The sequence below is a fragment of the Stegostoma tigrinum genome, chromosome 17, assembly GCF_030684315.1.
Source record: "Stegostoma tigrinum isolate sSteTig4 chromosome 17, sSteTig4.hap1, whole genome shotgun sequence".
Taxonomy (NCBI): domain Eukaryota; kingdom Metazoa; phylum Chordata; class Chondrichthyes; order Orectolobiformes; family Stegostomatidae; genus Stegostoma; species Stegostoma tigrinum.
This window is the reverse complement of record NC_081370.1, coordinates 59,135,736-59,150,567: the sequence shown is the minus strand read 5'-3', so window position 1 is coordinate 59,150,567 and position 14,832 is coordinate 59,135,736. Positions and strand designations below refer to the sequence as shown.

Here is a 14,832-nt window from a genome sequence, read left to right as displayed (position 1 = left end):
CCTGGTTATCTCAGATTCTGCAGCATCTGCAGTTCCTACTATCTCTCCCCAACCTCTCGAACTTGTTCTGCAGTGCACTTGTGTTAAATAGGGTTAACACAGTTAATAAAAACCAAAAGAACTGTGGATGCTGTAGATGAGGAGCAAAAATAGAAGTTTCCAGAAAAGCTCAGCAGGCCTGAAGAAGGGATTCCGGACCCAAAATGTTAACTCTGCTTTGACCTTCACAGATGCTGCCAGACCTGTTGTGTTTTTTTCCAGCCACTTCTGCTTTTGTTAACTCAGTCAAAACTTGACTGCGGAACCTGCTCCATAATTTAATGTGTTTCTTTTCATTACAGAGTTCACCTCTGTCTATGTTTGTTATTGCACTCATACTCAGATTTTTGTCTGTTGAAACAATGACAGGCCTAGCCCAGAAATGATGGGCAAAGTTTGATCTTAATCTGCACAGATACAATGACAATTTTGTTTAAAAGCATGTAGCCTTGCTCATCCGGTAAAACTTTTATGCAGCATTTGTTCTATTTTCTTTTGTGCATTGGTCTGTTAGGATTGATCACCCGTGAAAATTTGTCTTTACAGATATAATCAAGTGATTAAATTATTCAACAACGGAACAGCAAACAGAAAGCATGAAAGAAGCTGTGACTATTTTAAAAATGTCCATGAGCAAAATAAAAACACTTGTTGAACTGGAAAGAGTGGTGAATTCCACAGTAATTTCCAAATCCGAATTGATCTAAGGGAACATAGCTAATCTCTACTATAGCTATCCCTTCTACCATAGGTGCAACCGCAACTATTAATGGTAGGTTAAGGACAGATGACATTTTAACAAAATTGTTCCACAATATAATTCACATTTAAACCACTGGGAAAAAATACAGCTCCGCATCTAATGTTGCATTCAGTTTAGCCTAATTTTACTTAACTCTAAAGCAAAAGCAAATCATTGAGATGCTTGAGAACTGGAATTAAAACATAAGGACCTGTAGAAACTCAGCACCTATGGAGAGACAAATAGCTTTCATGTTTTGTGTTCAATACCATTCTTCCGCAGTTCCCCATTTTGAACAGATGTCATAACTGATTTGAAATGCTAACTCTGTTTCTCTCTCCACAGATGCTGCCGAACCTGTGAGTTTCTCCAGCAATTTCTGTTTTTTTATTTTACTTAATGCTGGACTTCTTCCTTGGGCTCTTGGATTTTTGAGAAGGAATCTTTAGAGTTGCTAAACAAAAGAGAGTTCTCATTTACCCAATGTTTGTTTATCCAGTCCTGCAGTTTACTAGTTGTGTGTGGGATGATGAGAGATAAAGCAAAGATTAAAAAGATTCCAAGGCTTGTTGCCTAATTTCACACAAATCAATATAGAAAGTAGACCAGTTTCACATCTGTGATCTAAGTTTTGGTATGAGAATCACTGTAGCGAAGTAAATATCGATTGATGTATAGATGTTCTGAAAAATATAAAACAGACTGCTGGCAATTTGTTAAAGAATATAATCAAAGGCAGTGGGTGTTACTGGCTATACCTGATCTTTTTGGTCATTCCTAATAGTCCAGAGGGCAGTCAGGAGTCATCCACATTGTTGTGGATCTGGAATCACACTGGTTGACTAATGTCCTCATCTGACAATTCACAATGGTTTCATGGTCATCTTTAGATTCTTAACTTGAGTTATTTTTAAATTGAATTCAGATTTCAGCATTTGCCACAGTGGGATTTGAAGCCAGATCCCAATAAGTCCCCCGACATTTCTGGATTAATAGCCTAGTGATAATCCCACCAGGCCATCACCTTCCCAGAAACAACTACTTTGCGCCCTCCGACAAGACAAAGTATGAGGTGGCCACCCACACAAACTATAGAGTCATTTAGCATGGAAACAGACCCTTTGGCCCAAACAGTCTATGCTGGCCATGTTCCCAAACTAAACTACGGCAATGACCATTGAGATAACAAGGTGTTGAGCTGGATGAACGCAGCAGGCCAAGCAGCATCCAAGGAGGAGGAAACTGGTGTTTCGGGCCTAGACCCTTCTTCAGAAAAAATCATTGGTTTCTAAGACAATGTATCAACAGCCTTTCTTCCCAAGGACAATCCCACAATGGAACAAGATGTCAAAAGAAATATTCACAGCCCCATCACATAATATCTTCAAGAGTTCATTTCCACTGAAGGTTTCTTTTATTCATTCACCGGATGAGGGCATCACTAGATAAGTCAGTATTTATCGCCCATCCCTTATTGCAAAGAGGGAAGTTAGGAGTCAAGTACATTGCTGTGGGTCTGGAGTCACATGTAGGCCAGACCAGGTAAGAATGGCAGTTTTCTTCCCTCAAGACATTAGTGAACTTGGTGGGTTTTTCCCAACAATCAACAAAGGACTCATGGCCATTAGATTCTTAATCCCAGATATTTATTGAATTTCAAAATTCTGCCATGGTGGGATTCAAACCCGGGTTCCAGGAAGGTTTTCTGGGTGTCTGGATTAACAATCCAGCGATAATATCACGAGACATCACCTCCTCGATATATCATTATTAGGATGACCGTCTCAGTCACTCTTGCCTGGCATCGCCAGCACGATCTATATAAATGTTGGTAGAATATGGATGTTAGTCTGTGATGCTGACACAACTAAAGCATGAAATGGAAGTAATATGACTGAGAATCCCCACTTTGTGGGCTAGTCTTTACTTCATTCGATGCAGATAACATAAGAACCAGGAACAGGAGTAGGCCATCATCACTGACCTTTTTCTGGACTCAGCTCCACTTATCCATCCTCTCTTCATGACCTTAAATCCTTTACTATTCAAAAAATTATCTTTATCTTAAAAAGCATTCAATGGGGAAGCCTCAACTACTTCACTGGACAGAGAATTTTACAGATTCACAACCCTTTGGGTGAAGACAGTCCTGCTCAATTCAGTCCGATATCTGCTCCCTCTTATTTTGAGGCAATGCCGTTTTGTTCTAGTTTCACCCACTGGCAGAAACAGCCTCCCTGCTCCTATCTTACCTGGTCCTGAAATAATGTTACGTGCTTCTATAAGATTCCTCCCTCCTTCTTCTGAATTCCAATGAACATAATCCCAGTCTACTCAGTCTCTCCTCATAAACCAACCCTCTAAACTCTGAAATCAATCTAGTGAATCTCCTCTGCACCCCTTCCAGTGCCAGTACATCCTTTCTCATGTAAGGAGACCAAAACTGCACACAGTACTCCAGGTGTGGCCTCACCAGCACCTTGTACAGCTGCAACATAACCTCCCTTCTTTTAAACTCAGTCCCTCTAGCAATGAAGGACAAAATTCCATTTGCCTTCTTAATTACCTGCTGTACCTGCAAACCAACCTTCTGTGATTCATGCACAAGGACCCCCAGGTCCCACTGCACACAGCTGCTGCAGCTTTTTACCGTTCAAATAACAGTCCCTTTTGCCGTATTCCTACCAAAATGGATGACTTCACATTTATCAACATTGTACTCCATTTGCCAGACCTTTGGCCGCTCTCTTAAACTATCTACATCCCTCAGCAGACTTGATGGAAATAGTAAAATGTCTAACTCAAAGACGTGACCTTAGCTCCATGGCATAGATATGGTATCGGCATGTATACCCAACCAAGTAATAAATCATGTTTGTGGAAGCCTGAATATCTCTATTAAGCTGGTAAGATACATGATAGGATCAAAAATTACAAAATTGAACAGGAATCCAGGCATACCATGAAAACAAGTGTACATTAAGATCAATAATGTCAATGATCGCAAAGCAAGGAGTGTTTTGCAAGAATCAAATGATTGTAAATCATTCTTGCTTTCCCCAGTCATTTTCTGACACCATTCTGAATCTCGCACATATATCACCTCACTGACATCTCTAACCAGCCACAGAGAGAAACACCTTCCAGTCAATGGCACTATCCAGCAGATTCAAACAGTTCCATGAAACAAAGTATTTTCCAATCCAAAGTCATGTGACCAAGCCATCAGAATGTTTGTATTTGAATTACAATGCTTAACTCCACCCACTTGCAACCTCAGTTAGGCAAAACAACAATTAACAGTATGTGTGGGCCTAGTTTCTGTCAGTATAGCTGTTATTAAGCTTTTACATTATTGTGACAGAATTCAATTAAACATGGTCATGATAAATCTTCATGCAATATCACACTGCCTGATACTGCGGTATGATAACCATTGGTCTAACTGAAATGAATGGAGTCCTTACGTGTGAATTAAATTAGTGTTATATTATACCCATAATAGTGCACCCAGGAAGGGGAGCTCTTGTGGTGCAGTGGTAGCGTTTCTATTGCTAAGCCAAGAGACCCAGGTTCACGTTCCACCTGCTATAGAGTTGTCAGAAACCCCACTATCAGGTTGACAGAAAATACCCGAGGAATGGTCACTGGACCCGAAACGTTAACTCTGTTTTCTCCTTCACAGATGCTGTCAGATCTGCTGAGCTTTTCCAGCAACTTTGTTTTTGTTCCAGAAAATACCTTTACCTGGGAGACACTTTTTGCTGTATTCAATTCACGGTAGTGATCAAGGAATCTACTGATCCTTCTCAGGTTCTAAATTTTTATTGTTTGGGAGCTTACATAGTGAGGGGTTGGGTCTCAAATCTACAAGCCAACCTCAAATCAGGGCGACAGCTGACATTTGAACTCTGATGCCCTCTACACTGTTTACTCAGTTTTCTCATCTTTCTTCACTCCTTGCCGTTTTTCTTGATTTCCCCCTCGTTTCCCATCAATCATTTCTTCCAGCCTCTGAACAAAGATTAGCTGTTGTGGAGACAGTGACATAGTCTGACAAAGATGTGCAGGTTAGGGTGGATTGGCCACATTAAATTGCCCTTTCTGTCCAGTGATGTGCAGGCTAGATGGATTAGCTGTGGGGAATGGACAGTTACAGGGATCGGGTGGGGGGTGAGTCTGGGTGGGATGCCCTTCGGAGTATTGGTGTGGACACGATGGGCTGAATAGCCAGCTTCCACACTGAAGGGATTCTATGATTTTAATGCAGTAACTTCACTTAAGTAGTATTCCAACAGTTTGGAACAATAAAATGAAGATTGTCTCAAATTTGTGTAGCTGATCTTGGAGCACTCCTGAGTGTGGTTAATTTGTGTTCTGATGGCACCAGTTCAGATCTCACTGCAGCAGCTGATAGAATTTAAATTCAGTTACTGGATCTGGATTTCAAAAGTAGGCTCAGCTGTTATGAATGTTGTCAAAAACCTATCTGGCTCTGTAATGTCCATTGCAGAAAGTTTGGCCTACATGTGACTCCAGATCCCAAGCAATGTGGTTGGCTCTTAACTGAAATATCTGAGCGAGTCACTCAGTTTAAGGGCCAATTTGATATGGGCGACAAATGGCTAGCCATACCCAATAAACAACACAGACTCAAGCAGCACCTCAGCTCAACCTGCTCCATTTTCCTGATTAAAGTGTATGGAATGCAGTGAAGGGAATGTGATGGACTAAGTAATGTTAAGTCATCATTGTCACTAAAGGGCCACTCTCAATTTAGCGAGAGACACACACACACACAACTGGTATTGATTTAATACAAGGGGCACCACACTTTAGGTGGAAGTAATAAAAAAACAAAGAACAAAGAAAATTACAGCACAGCTGCAGGGCCTTCGGCCCTTGAAGCCTGCGCTGATCGAGATCCTCTGTCTAAACCTGTCATCTAGTTTCTAAGGATCTGTATCCCTTTGTTCCCCACCCATGCATGTACCTGACCAGATACATCTTAAAAGACACTATCGTGTCTGTGGCTACCACCTCCACTGGCAACGCGTTCCAGGCACCCACCACCCTCTGCGTAAAGAACTTTCTACACATACCTCCCATAAACTTACCTCCTCTCACTTTGAACTCATGACCCCTAGTAACTGAGTCCCCCACACTTGAGAAAATAGGATTTTGATAGTAATCTCAGCCAATGCAGGAATTGAACCCATGCCATTGGCATCACTTTTCAATGCAAGCCAGCTGTCCAGCAAAATGAGCTAACCAACTCCCACAGGCTACATAAGAATGGAATTGAAATATCGGATATCAATACTTGCTCTGTTTGGTCTTCTGAAAATGATAGGCATTTATTATCTTATCTGTACTGTGAGACTTGTGATGAAAGAGTGGTTGAAAAGATGGACCCTCATGTTTGATATAGAGGCTGTCTCAAATTTGTGCACCTTGTCTGGGACCACCCAGAGTGTGTATCTCCAGCCTCTTGGTTTCAGCTGCAGGCTTGTTGAAAATGTTCAAAATGACGGGAGTGTTCCTGGGAGCAGTCTGGTATCATGCTGCAGACGTGGTGAAACTGTACTTTCCACAGACATCATTGTGTACGACCTTAAGGTCAGGCAGGGCGAACGGCACAATTCATTCATGAAATGGAGTGTCATAGTGGGAGGGTGAGCGACATGGAGGTCTTGTGTGGAAGTTCGACCGATTTCACAGGTTCTTGATTTAAGCTAAGTGAGCTAGCTGTTATCTCTCCACGACAGTCACCCACACCACCAACATGAATGGCGAATGCAAAATTAGAGTCATAGAGTCATACAGCATGGAAACAGAGCCACCGGTCCAACTAATCTACCACAACTATGCTCCCAAGCTGAACCAGTCCCATCTGCCTGTATTTGGCCCATATCCCTCCAAACCTTTCCTATTCATGTCCTTATACAAATGCCTTTTAAATGATATAACTGGACCTGCATCCACCACTTCATCTGGCAGTTCATTCCACACACTAATCACTCTCTGTGTGAAAATGCTACCTGTCAAGTCCTTTCTAAATGTTTTTCCTCTCACCTTAAGAATATGCCCCACAGTTTTGAACTTCCCCACCAAGATCCTTGCTATTCACCTTATCTATGCTCTTCATGATTTTGTAACCTCTTAGAAAGTCATCCCTCAACCTCCTACGCTCCAGTGAAAAAATCCGAGCTTATTTTTATAACTCATACCCTCCAATTGTGGCAACAACCTTCTACAAGCTCTTTTGCATCATTTAATGAGCTCCACTACCTGTTTCCACTGGGTGGGAGGTTTCAAAATCTCTCCTTTTATTGCATAATTCTGACTAATTTGATGACACATTGTTTTGATTCAGTGTTTAAAGTGATTGCATTATCATGGAATAATGACTATTTTATCACCAACAAAGAACAAGTTGCAACATTTTGTTTTCAAAATATTTTATGAAGTGAATCTCAATGACTCGGAAAGTGCAGTATATAATTATTTATGGGAGTGTAGGAGTGTGTTATGATCCCAGTTGATGGTTCGACTTAACAAATCAGATCTTAGAAAGAAATCTGCCCCAATTGATCACAATCTTTTTTAATTCTAGTTAACTTGGTACTCATTCATTGAAACATGGTCAAACAAGACTGCAGAGTTCCTTCAACAAAAGAACAGAAAGTTTTTACACAAGAGAAAACAAAACCACAATATCTAGATATTGAACAAAGTTGGAAAAGTCTTAAAACACCAGTTGAATCAACCGATTGTCCAACACCGTCTCTTTACACTGAATCAAATCTAGATAAATTACATACCTGTCAAACCTTTAAGTTTGATTTAACTGATGGACCGCAGTTTCTATCCTATGAACTATGAAGTTTTCTCACATGAATTCTGACAAAAGTGAGTTTAGACTTCAGCATCTAATATCCTGCAGATTTCTAACCAAATACTTTTGCTTTGAAAGTTTCACAAGCTAAGCCTCTGTGCTGAGATAATTTATTTCCTTGATTGCTCTGAAAAATCCCTTTTCTAGGTGGGAAAGTATATTTACTTCTGACCATGGTCATCTCCTCTGGATTGCTGTAAAAACTTTCAGTCTTGAGTTTCCTAAACTAAAATCAATCCCCGATTATCTTAAACCAAAGCAAAGCTGATGCTGTTGAATGTTTACCACACCCTTCACTACAGTAAAGACAGTTTTTCATGAATATCCAAGAGTTCCCTGTTTTCTGACATAAAATGGAATAGGTCATGGTTCCAGAAGGACATAACTATTGTTTAAAACATTTAGAAAAGTAACCAACCCGAAAATACAGCTTTAAAATCTAAGCTCTTCAAATGACATTAATAAGTATAAGTCAGGCTCCTTTCATCGCCTTAGCACCTTTCCAGCTTCTGGTAAGATAAAGTCACTCTTTCACACTCTCTTTTGGTGTCTCGCTCTTTCTCACTTTTCTGAGTCTCTCACTGTCTCTCTCTCACACACAATCTCTCTTGTGCTATCTCTCTTACTATTGCATCTCTTTAGTAATTTGTCTCGTGCTATCTATCTCTTGTGAACTTGTGTCATGCTGTTGCTCTCCTCTGTCTATCTCTTATTTGCCCTCCCCTACTCATACATTCTCACTAGTACTATTTAACACTGTAACCCCTCATTGCTGTTTTGTACTATTTCCCTCATTCTATCTGTTTCACATCTTATCTCTTGTACTCCCTCTCTTGCTCTTGCTCTTGCCCTTGTGCTGTCTCTCGCAGGATTTCTTTAGCTGTCATGCTATTCCTCTCGCACTTCCTCTCATGTTTTCTCTCTCACACAGCCTCTCTCCCTCACACTATTTTTCATGCTTTCTCTCGCATGTTCTCTCTCTCCTTCTCTCACTCTATCTTTCACATGTTCTCTCACTTGTTCTCTCCCTCCCCCTATCTGTTTCACATACCCTTGCTTTTGCACTGTTTCCCTTTATCTCCCTCATTCTCTTTCTCTCTAGCTCACGTGTACTCATTCTTGCAAGTTCTCCGTCACTCTGTCCTGTATACTCTTACATGTGCTGTCCTTCACATATTTTCTCATGCTCTCGCCCTCGCGTGTTCTTACTTTCACGCCATCTCTTTCATGTGTTCTCCTTCCATGTCTATCTTGTCCCTCAAATGCAAACAACAAATCCAGCTCCATTTTAAGTGCCTGAATTCTCATCCTATTTTCAGTGACAGATTGAGGTGAAAGCATTTTGTTGCTGATGACTCAGACAGTGTTAATAAATCATTCATTTATTCTCAGTTTGGACCTATTTTTATAATTTATGCCAGAACAGAATAAATGCAGCATTTAAAACAGCATAGTTTCCAAATCTGAAAAATGGTGAGGTGATGATGTTGTTTCAACTCCTCACACAGATTATATTGAAGACCTTCCTCTGGTTCAGGATTCTTCATCTCTCATTCTGTCTCCCATCCAAACCATTTCCATCAACTTAATTTAGTTACTGGGAACACTGATTCAAGTTTGATGTTCTGTCTTTGTGTCGGGTTCTCTTGACTCCCAATGTGCACCTAAGTGGCATCACTCTGACTCTGAGTTGGGACACTGATTTCTTAGGAAGGGTCACCGGACCGAAACATTAACTCCATTTTTTCCTTCACAGATACTGCCAGACCTGCTTAACTTTTCCGGCAACTTCTGATTTTGTTGGGACAGCTCCCTTTGTTTTCACGTGATGCTCAGAAAGTTCGACTAAATTCCATTCTCACCAGTAGATGTTGGACATTTCAACATTTCTTGAAGCTAAATATAAATATCTGTGACTATGTCCTGAGGTCCTCGGAATGGGTGTTTGTTTGTGTTTCACAACCCAGAATATGCCATTTTGGACTTACAGTGCAGGACGGCTCTGATTTAACCAAAATGGTACTGGGATCTGGACTCTGGAAGCCTCAGTCCTAGACTCAGAACCCACCATTTTCTTCAGGGTGGAGGGGAGAGGTTGTATTTTAGACATTAGTGAGGTAGTTGCACATTGAAAATTACAACCGCCTTCAGGCAGGTCCAGTATGTGCTGTTGTAACATCCCCACCATGATCAGTGGACTATAGACTTTGCAGGAACTTGTTTAAAGCTGCCAGTGTATTTTGAAGAGGTAGGGTCAGTTTCTGGATAGATCCTATGGACACCTTTAGGAGAGGTCAGATGCTTTTTGGGAGACACAATGTGCACTTTAGGAGGGGTCATTGCAGTTTAAGATTTTTAAAGTAAACATGAATATGTGTTAAAAAAAACCCATATGGAACTCACTGAAACTGAGATGCTCATTAGAACTGTCACATCGTCAGATCATTAAAATTACTTGACCTTTAAATTTTGAGAAAGTTTTGCACTGTTTGGAAAAGAAGTTTTTGATGTTTCACTCTGTCTGCTGACATAGGTCAAATGTATCCGTAAAAGATTTGTGCTCCATGACTAATATCCAAACCTACAGTTATCACAGTGAGGTGCCTGTCAGTAGCTTGATTGGCTCCTCCAAATGCATGCAAAGTTTTTGAAGTGAGGATGTCAAACAAATTCCTGACTTTATAAGGGGTTAAGTCATTGATTGAAACTGAACATAGTTCACAGGCCTTTATCAGTGAGAGTTTTTTTTTAATCAGTCGACACTTAGAATGCTTTTGATTTCATTTCCATATGTGTCCTGACATTGGCACATAGGAGACATTGAGCAAATTGGCTTGGAGGCTGTAAAACCACAGAGAGTTGGGTGAGAGACATGTGTTGGCATTTAACTCATACAGTTTTATTGACTTTGTAAGAGGCAAAAGGGGTGAGTGGAATAAGTTGGGATAGTACACGGAGAGCTGTTTTTTGTTCATTTCTTGGAATTTTCAGGCTAGCTTTTCCCAAAGGCCATTTCTGCACCCAACAACCCCTTTGGTTACCTCTGAACTCTTTCTGGGACGGTGGCAAGCCAGCATTTGTTACCCATCGCTAATTGTCCTTAAACTGAGTGACTTGCTCGGCTATTTCAGAGGCTAGTTAAAAGCAACATTATTGTGGGTAAGGAGTCACATGTTGCCCAGATCGGGTAAGGATGGCAGATTTCCTTCCCTGAAGGACATTTATGACTCAAATGGTAACTGATAATAGCTTTGTGGCCATCATTACAGACATTGACTTTCAGTTTGTGATTTATTAGTTGAATTTCACTAGTGTTCCTAAGACAACACCTTCTACATCTATGGTCTGTACCATCCAAAAGGACAAGGGCAGCAGATACTTGGGAACATCGTCACCCGCAAGTTCCCTTTCATCCCACTCTTCATCCAGGCATGAAAATGTACTACCATATCTTCCAAATGGTCAAGAAGGCAACTCACCACCACCATCTCAAGAGCAACTAGGAACATAGAACATTACAGCACAGTACAGGCCCTTCAGCCCTCGATGTTGTGCCAACCTGTCATACTGATCTGAAGCCCATCTTACCTACCCTATTCCATGTACATCCATATGCTTATCCAATGACAATGTAAATGTACCTAAAGTTGGAGAATCTACTACCGTTGCAGGCAAAGCGTTCCATTCCCTTACTACTCTCTGAGTAAAGAAACTACCTCTGACATCTGTCCTATATCTTTCACCCCTCAATTTAAAGCTATGCCCCCTCGTGCTCGCTGTCACCATCCTAGGAAAAAGGCTCTCCCTATCCACCCTATCTAACCCTCTGATTATTTTACATGTTTCAATTAAATCACCTCTCAACATTCTTCTCTCTAATGAAAACAGCCTCAAGTCCCTCAGCCTTTCCTTGTAAGACCATCCCTCCATACCAGGCAACATCCTAGTAAATCTCCTCTGCACCCTTTCCAAAGCTTCCACATCCTCCCTATAATGCAGTGACCAGAACTGTACGCAATACTCCAAGTGCGGCCGCACCAGAGTTTTGTACAGCTGCAGCATAACCTCATGGTTCCAGAACTCACTCCCTCTATTAATAAAAGCTAAAACACTGTATGCCTTCTTAACAGCCCTGTCAACCTGGGTGGCAACTTTCAAGTATCTGTGTACATGGACACCGAGATCTCTCTGCTCATCTACACTACTAAGAATCTTACCATTAGCCCAGTACTTTGCCTTCCAGTTACTCCCACCAAAGTGCATTACCTCACACTTGTCTACATTAAACTCCATTTGCCACCTCTCAGCCCAGCTCTGCAGCTTATTGATGTCTCTCTGCAAACTACAGCATCCTTCGTCACTATCTGCAACCTACAGCATCCTTCGTCACTATTCTGCAACCTACAGCATCCTTCGTCACTATAGGGATGGGAAGTAAATGCTGACCCAATCAGGGACACCTTGTCCCATGAATGAATTAATTAAAAAAGACTGACTTGACTCACTCCTATGGTAGGATATGAACCCATATCCCCAACACTCCGGTCTTGTATTCTTGGAATCCAAGTCCAGTGACATTCCCACGACTCCGTCGTGTCACCTGCTGGCTTGCTGATGTAATTTGCTCCATGAATTTTATTGGAAACTCTTTGTGCTTCACACAAACAGGCTCACCTGGTGGCAGCCTTTGAGCAAAGCCTCGCAAACATGACAGGAAGATTGCAAAGTTTAACCATGACTGCTGAACAGAAGGTCAGTGTTGCTTGTGACCAGTTTAATGTGTACTCTGGTGTATTAAGCCTCGACAATGTTTTGAAAGCATTGGGGTACTGAGAGTATGGCTGGTTTGGGGAAAGCTGGAGGTTATAAAGGATAAGTGACTTCCAGGGTAAATTAGTCAAGCTGTCTTTGGTATTTTCTAATTAACCATTTAATAGAATATTACTACACTCCTCTGGAGCAGGTGGGATTTGAACCCAGGTCACCTGGCTCAGAAATAGGGACACTACCACTGGGTGTCTTTAAGTGAACCACGTGGCTGTGAGCAGCTGCTGGAACAACAGTGGATCAGACATTGTTTCCCATGCCCAAGGAATTGTTTTGTTCTTGTAATGTCAACAAATGTTATACCTTATGATTATACAGCCAGGAAACAGAAGTTTAATTCCAATGAGAGTACTTTGGGTAATACAGTTTATAATTTAATTTGTATATGTTTTCCTCAGTAAACAGTACTTCAGATTTGAGAAAAGCCAGTAAGTCATTACAGTTAAACAAGATAATAATGAAATGGAGTTAATTTTCACTTGTAAGGACTGACTTAATGCCTGCCATTTTTCTAATGTTTAGGATTCTGAACTTAACGAACTGAGAAAAACCATCGAACTGCTCAAGAAGCAGAATGCTGCTGCCCAAGCCGCAATCAACGGTGTCATCAACACACCAGAACTATCGTGTAAAGGTAGGGAAGCCTGACAAAGTGTTATCACGTACTACTTAAAGAGTTCTCTGCGAGGAATTGTTTGCGATGGTCTTACTCATGCTTCATGCTGATATATAAGATAATGAGAGGCATAGATAGAGTTGATAGCCAGAGACTATTTCCCAGGGCAGAAATGGCTAGCACGAGGGGTCATAGTTTTAAGCTGGTTGGTGGAAAGTATAGAGGGGATGTCAGAGGCAGGTTCTTTACGCAGAGAGTTGTGAGAGCATGGAATGCGTTGCCAGCAGCAGTTGTGGAAGCAAGGTCATTGGGGTCATTTAAGAGACTGCTGGACATGTATATGGTCACAGAAATTTGAGGGTGCATACATGAGGATCAATGGTCGGCACAACATTGTGGGCTGAAGGGCCTGTTCTGTGCTGTACTGTTCTATGTTCTATGTTCTATGTTCTATAATTACAGATCCAACCATATAGCAGTGCACAATTGTTATGTAAGGATTGTAGAATCTCTCCCTTTGTGATCAGGAACCAAACTGATACACTTGAACCACCTTAACTCAGATGTGCTTTAGCATCAAACTATCTCCCTGTTTGAGCTCAATGGAAATAATTAGCAAAGTTTTACCGAGATCATGTATGCTGTAGGCTTTTAGGATTTTATTATATTTGTGTACAAGTGAACATTACCACAGAAGTGTAAAGATAAGCAACACACATTTATCACTTTTTTTTATCAACAAAGATCCATATCTTTCCTGGTTCAGTTAGATCTGTTCTGGTCTTTTTTGATGTAAGCCTACAAATCATTCACAAAGATTGGTGAAAAAAACCCATTGTTATTTGAAGATAAAGCCAGATAGATAATGTTCACTGGGGGACTATGAACCACATGTCCGACTGAGGTGGTTAATGATTGGACAGTGGTTTAACATACAAGCCCTTTAACAAACAAGATAAACACACACCATACCACAGCGTTGTCATTTCAGTCTTTGCCTGTAGCTACATACAGGGAGGGAAGTGGCATAATCATAATGTTATTTGGCCCAGTATTCCAGAAATCCAAGCGAATGCTCTCGGAATATGGGTTTGAATCTCAACACCAGACAGTGAATTTTGAACTCCATTAGTAAACCTAGAATAAAAAAAACTTACCTATGGCAACCATGCAACCATTGCCAAATGTTCTGAAACCCATCTGGTCCACCATTGTCCTTCAGGGAAGGAAATCTGCAGTCCTTACCTGGTCTGACTGTTAACTACCTTCTGCAATTGGACAGAGTGAGTTCTGATGCCTCTGCACTTTCTTCACAGCAGGAAATGGTACATCTCAGTCAGCAGATCTGAGGATTCGGAGGCAGCATTCATCAGATAGTGTGTCCAGTGTTAATAGTGCTACCAGCCACTCTAGTGTGGGCAGCAGTGCAGAGGTGGATTCCAAGAAAAAGAAGAAGAAGAACTGGGTAAGTCCAGGGCTTTAAACTTTGAGGATGTTTTTAAAATCAAGCTTCGGCCCATAGTGCCCTTCACAAAACTACAAATGATCCAGGCCATGCTTACAACTCAAGGGAGTTTTATTTTCCTGGACATGGTACAAGGCATGAGCATAGTATAAAAGAAGGAGATTGTTATAATTGTGAAGTGATGTCATGTTCAGCAACAAATGCAATGTATGTTCCTTTCTGCCAATACGGTGATTATAGGCGTA

General features: G+C 41.1%; 1 protein-coding gene across 4 annotated transcripts in view; it reads left to right on the top strand.

Annotated features, from left to right (window-relative positions):
- nav2a (neuron navigator 2a) overlaps positions 1-14,832 on the top strand; it is a 566,581-nt gene that overhangs the window by 503,889 nt on the left and 47,860 nt on the right. For 2 of the 4 annotated variants that reach the window (XM_059652190.1, XM_059652189.1), the window contains 3 exons: positions 12,348-12,431; positions 13,029-13,140; positions 14,442-14,587. In XM_059652190.1, coding sequence (XP_059508173.1) covers positions 12,348-12,431; positions 13,029-13,140; positions 14,442-14,587 — 342 coding nt within the window. Of the gene's footprint in view, positions 1-12,347; positions 12,432-13,028; positions 13,141-14,438; positions 14,588-14,832 lie in introns of all 4 variants that reach the window. The other 2 variants (XM_059652188.1, XM_059652187.1) reach the window with 1 other exon arrangement.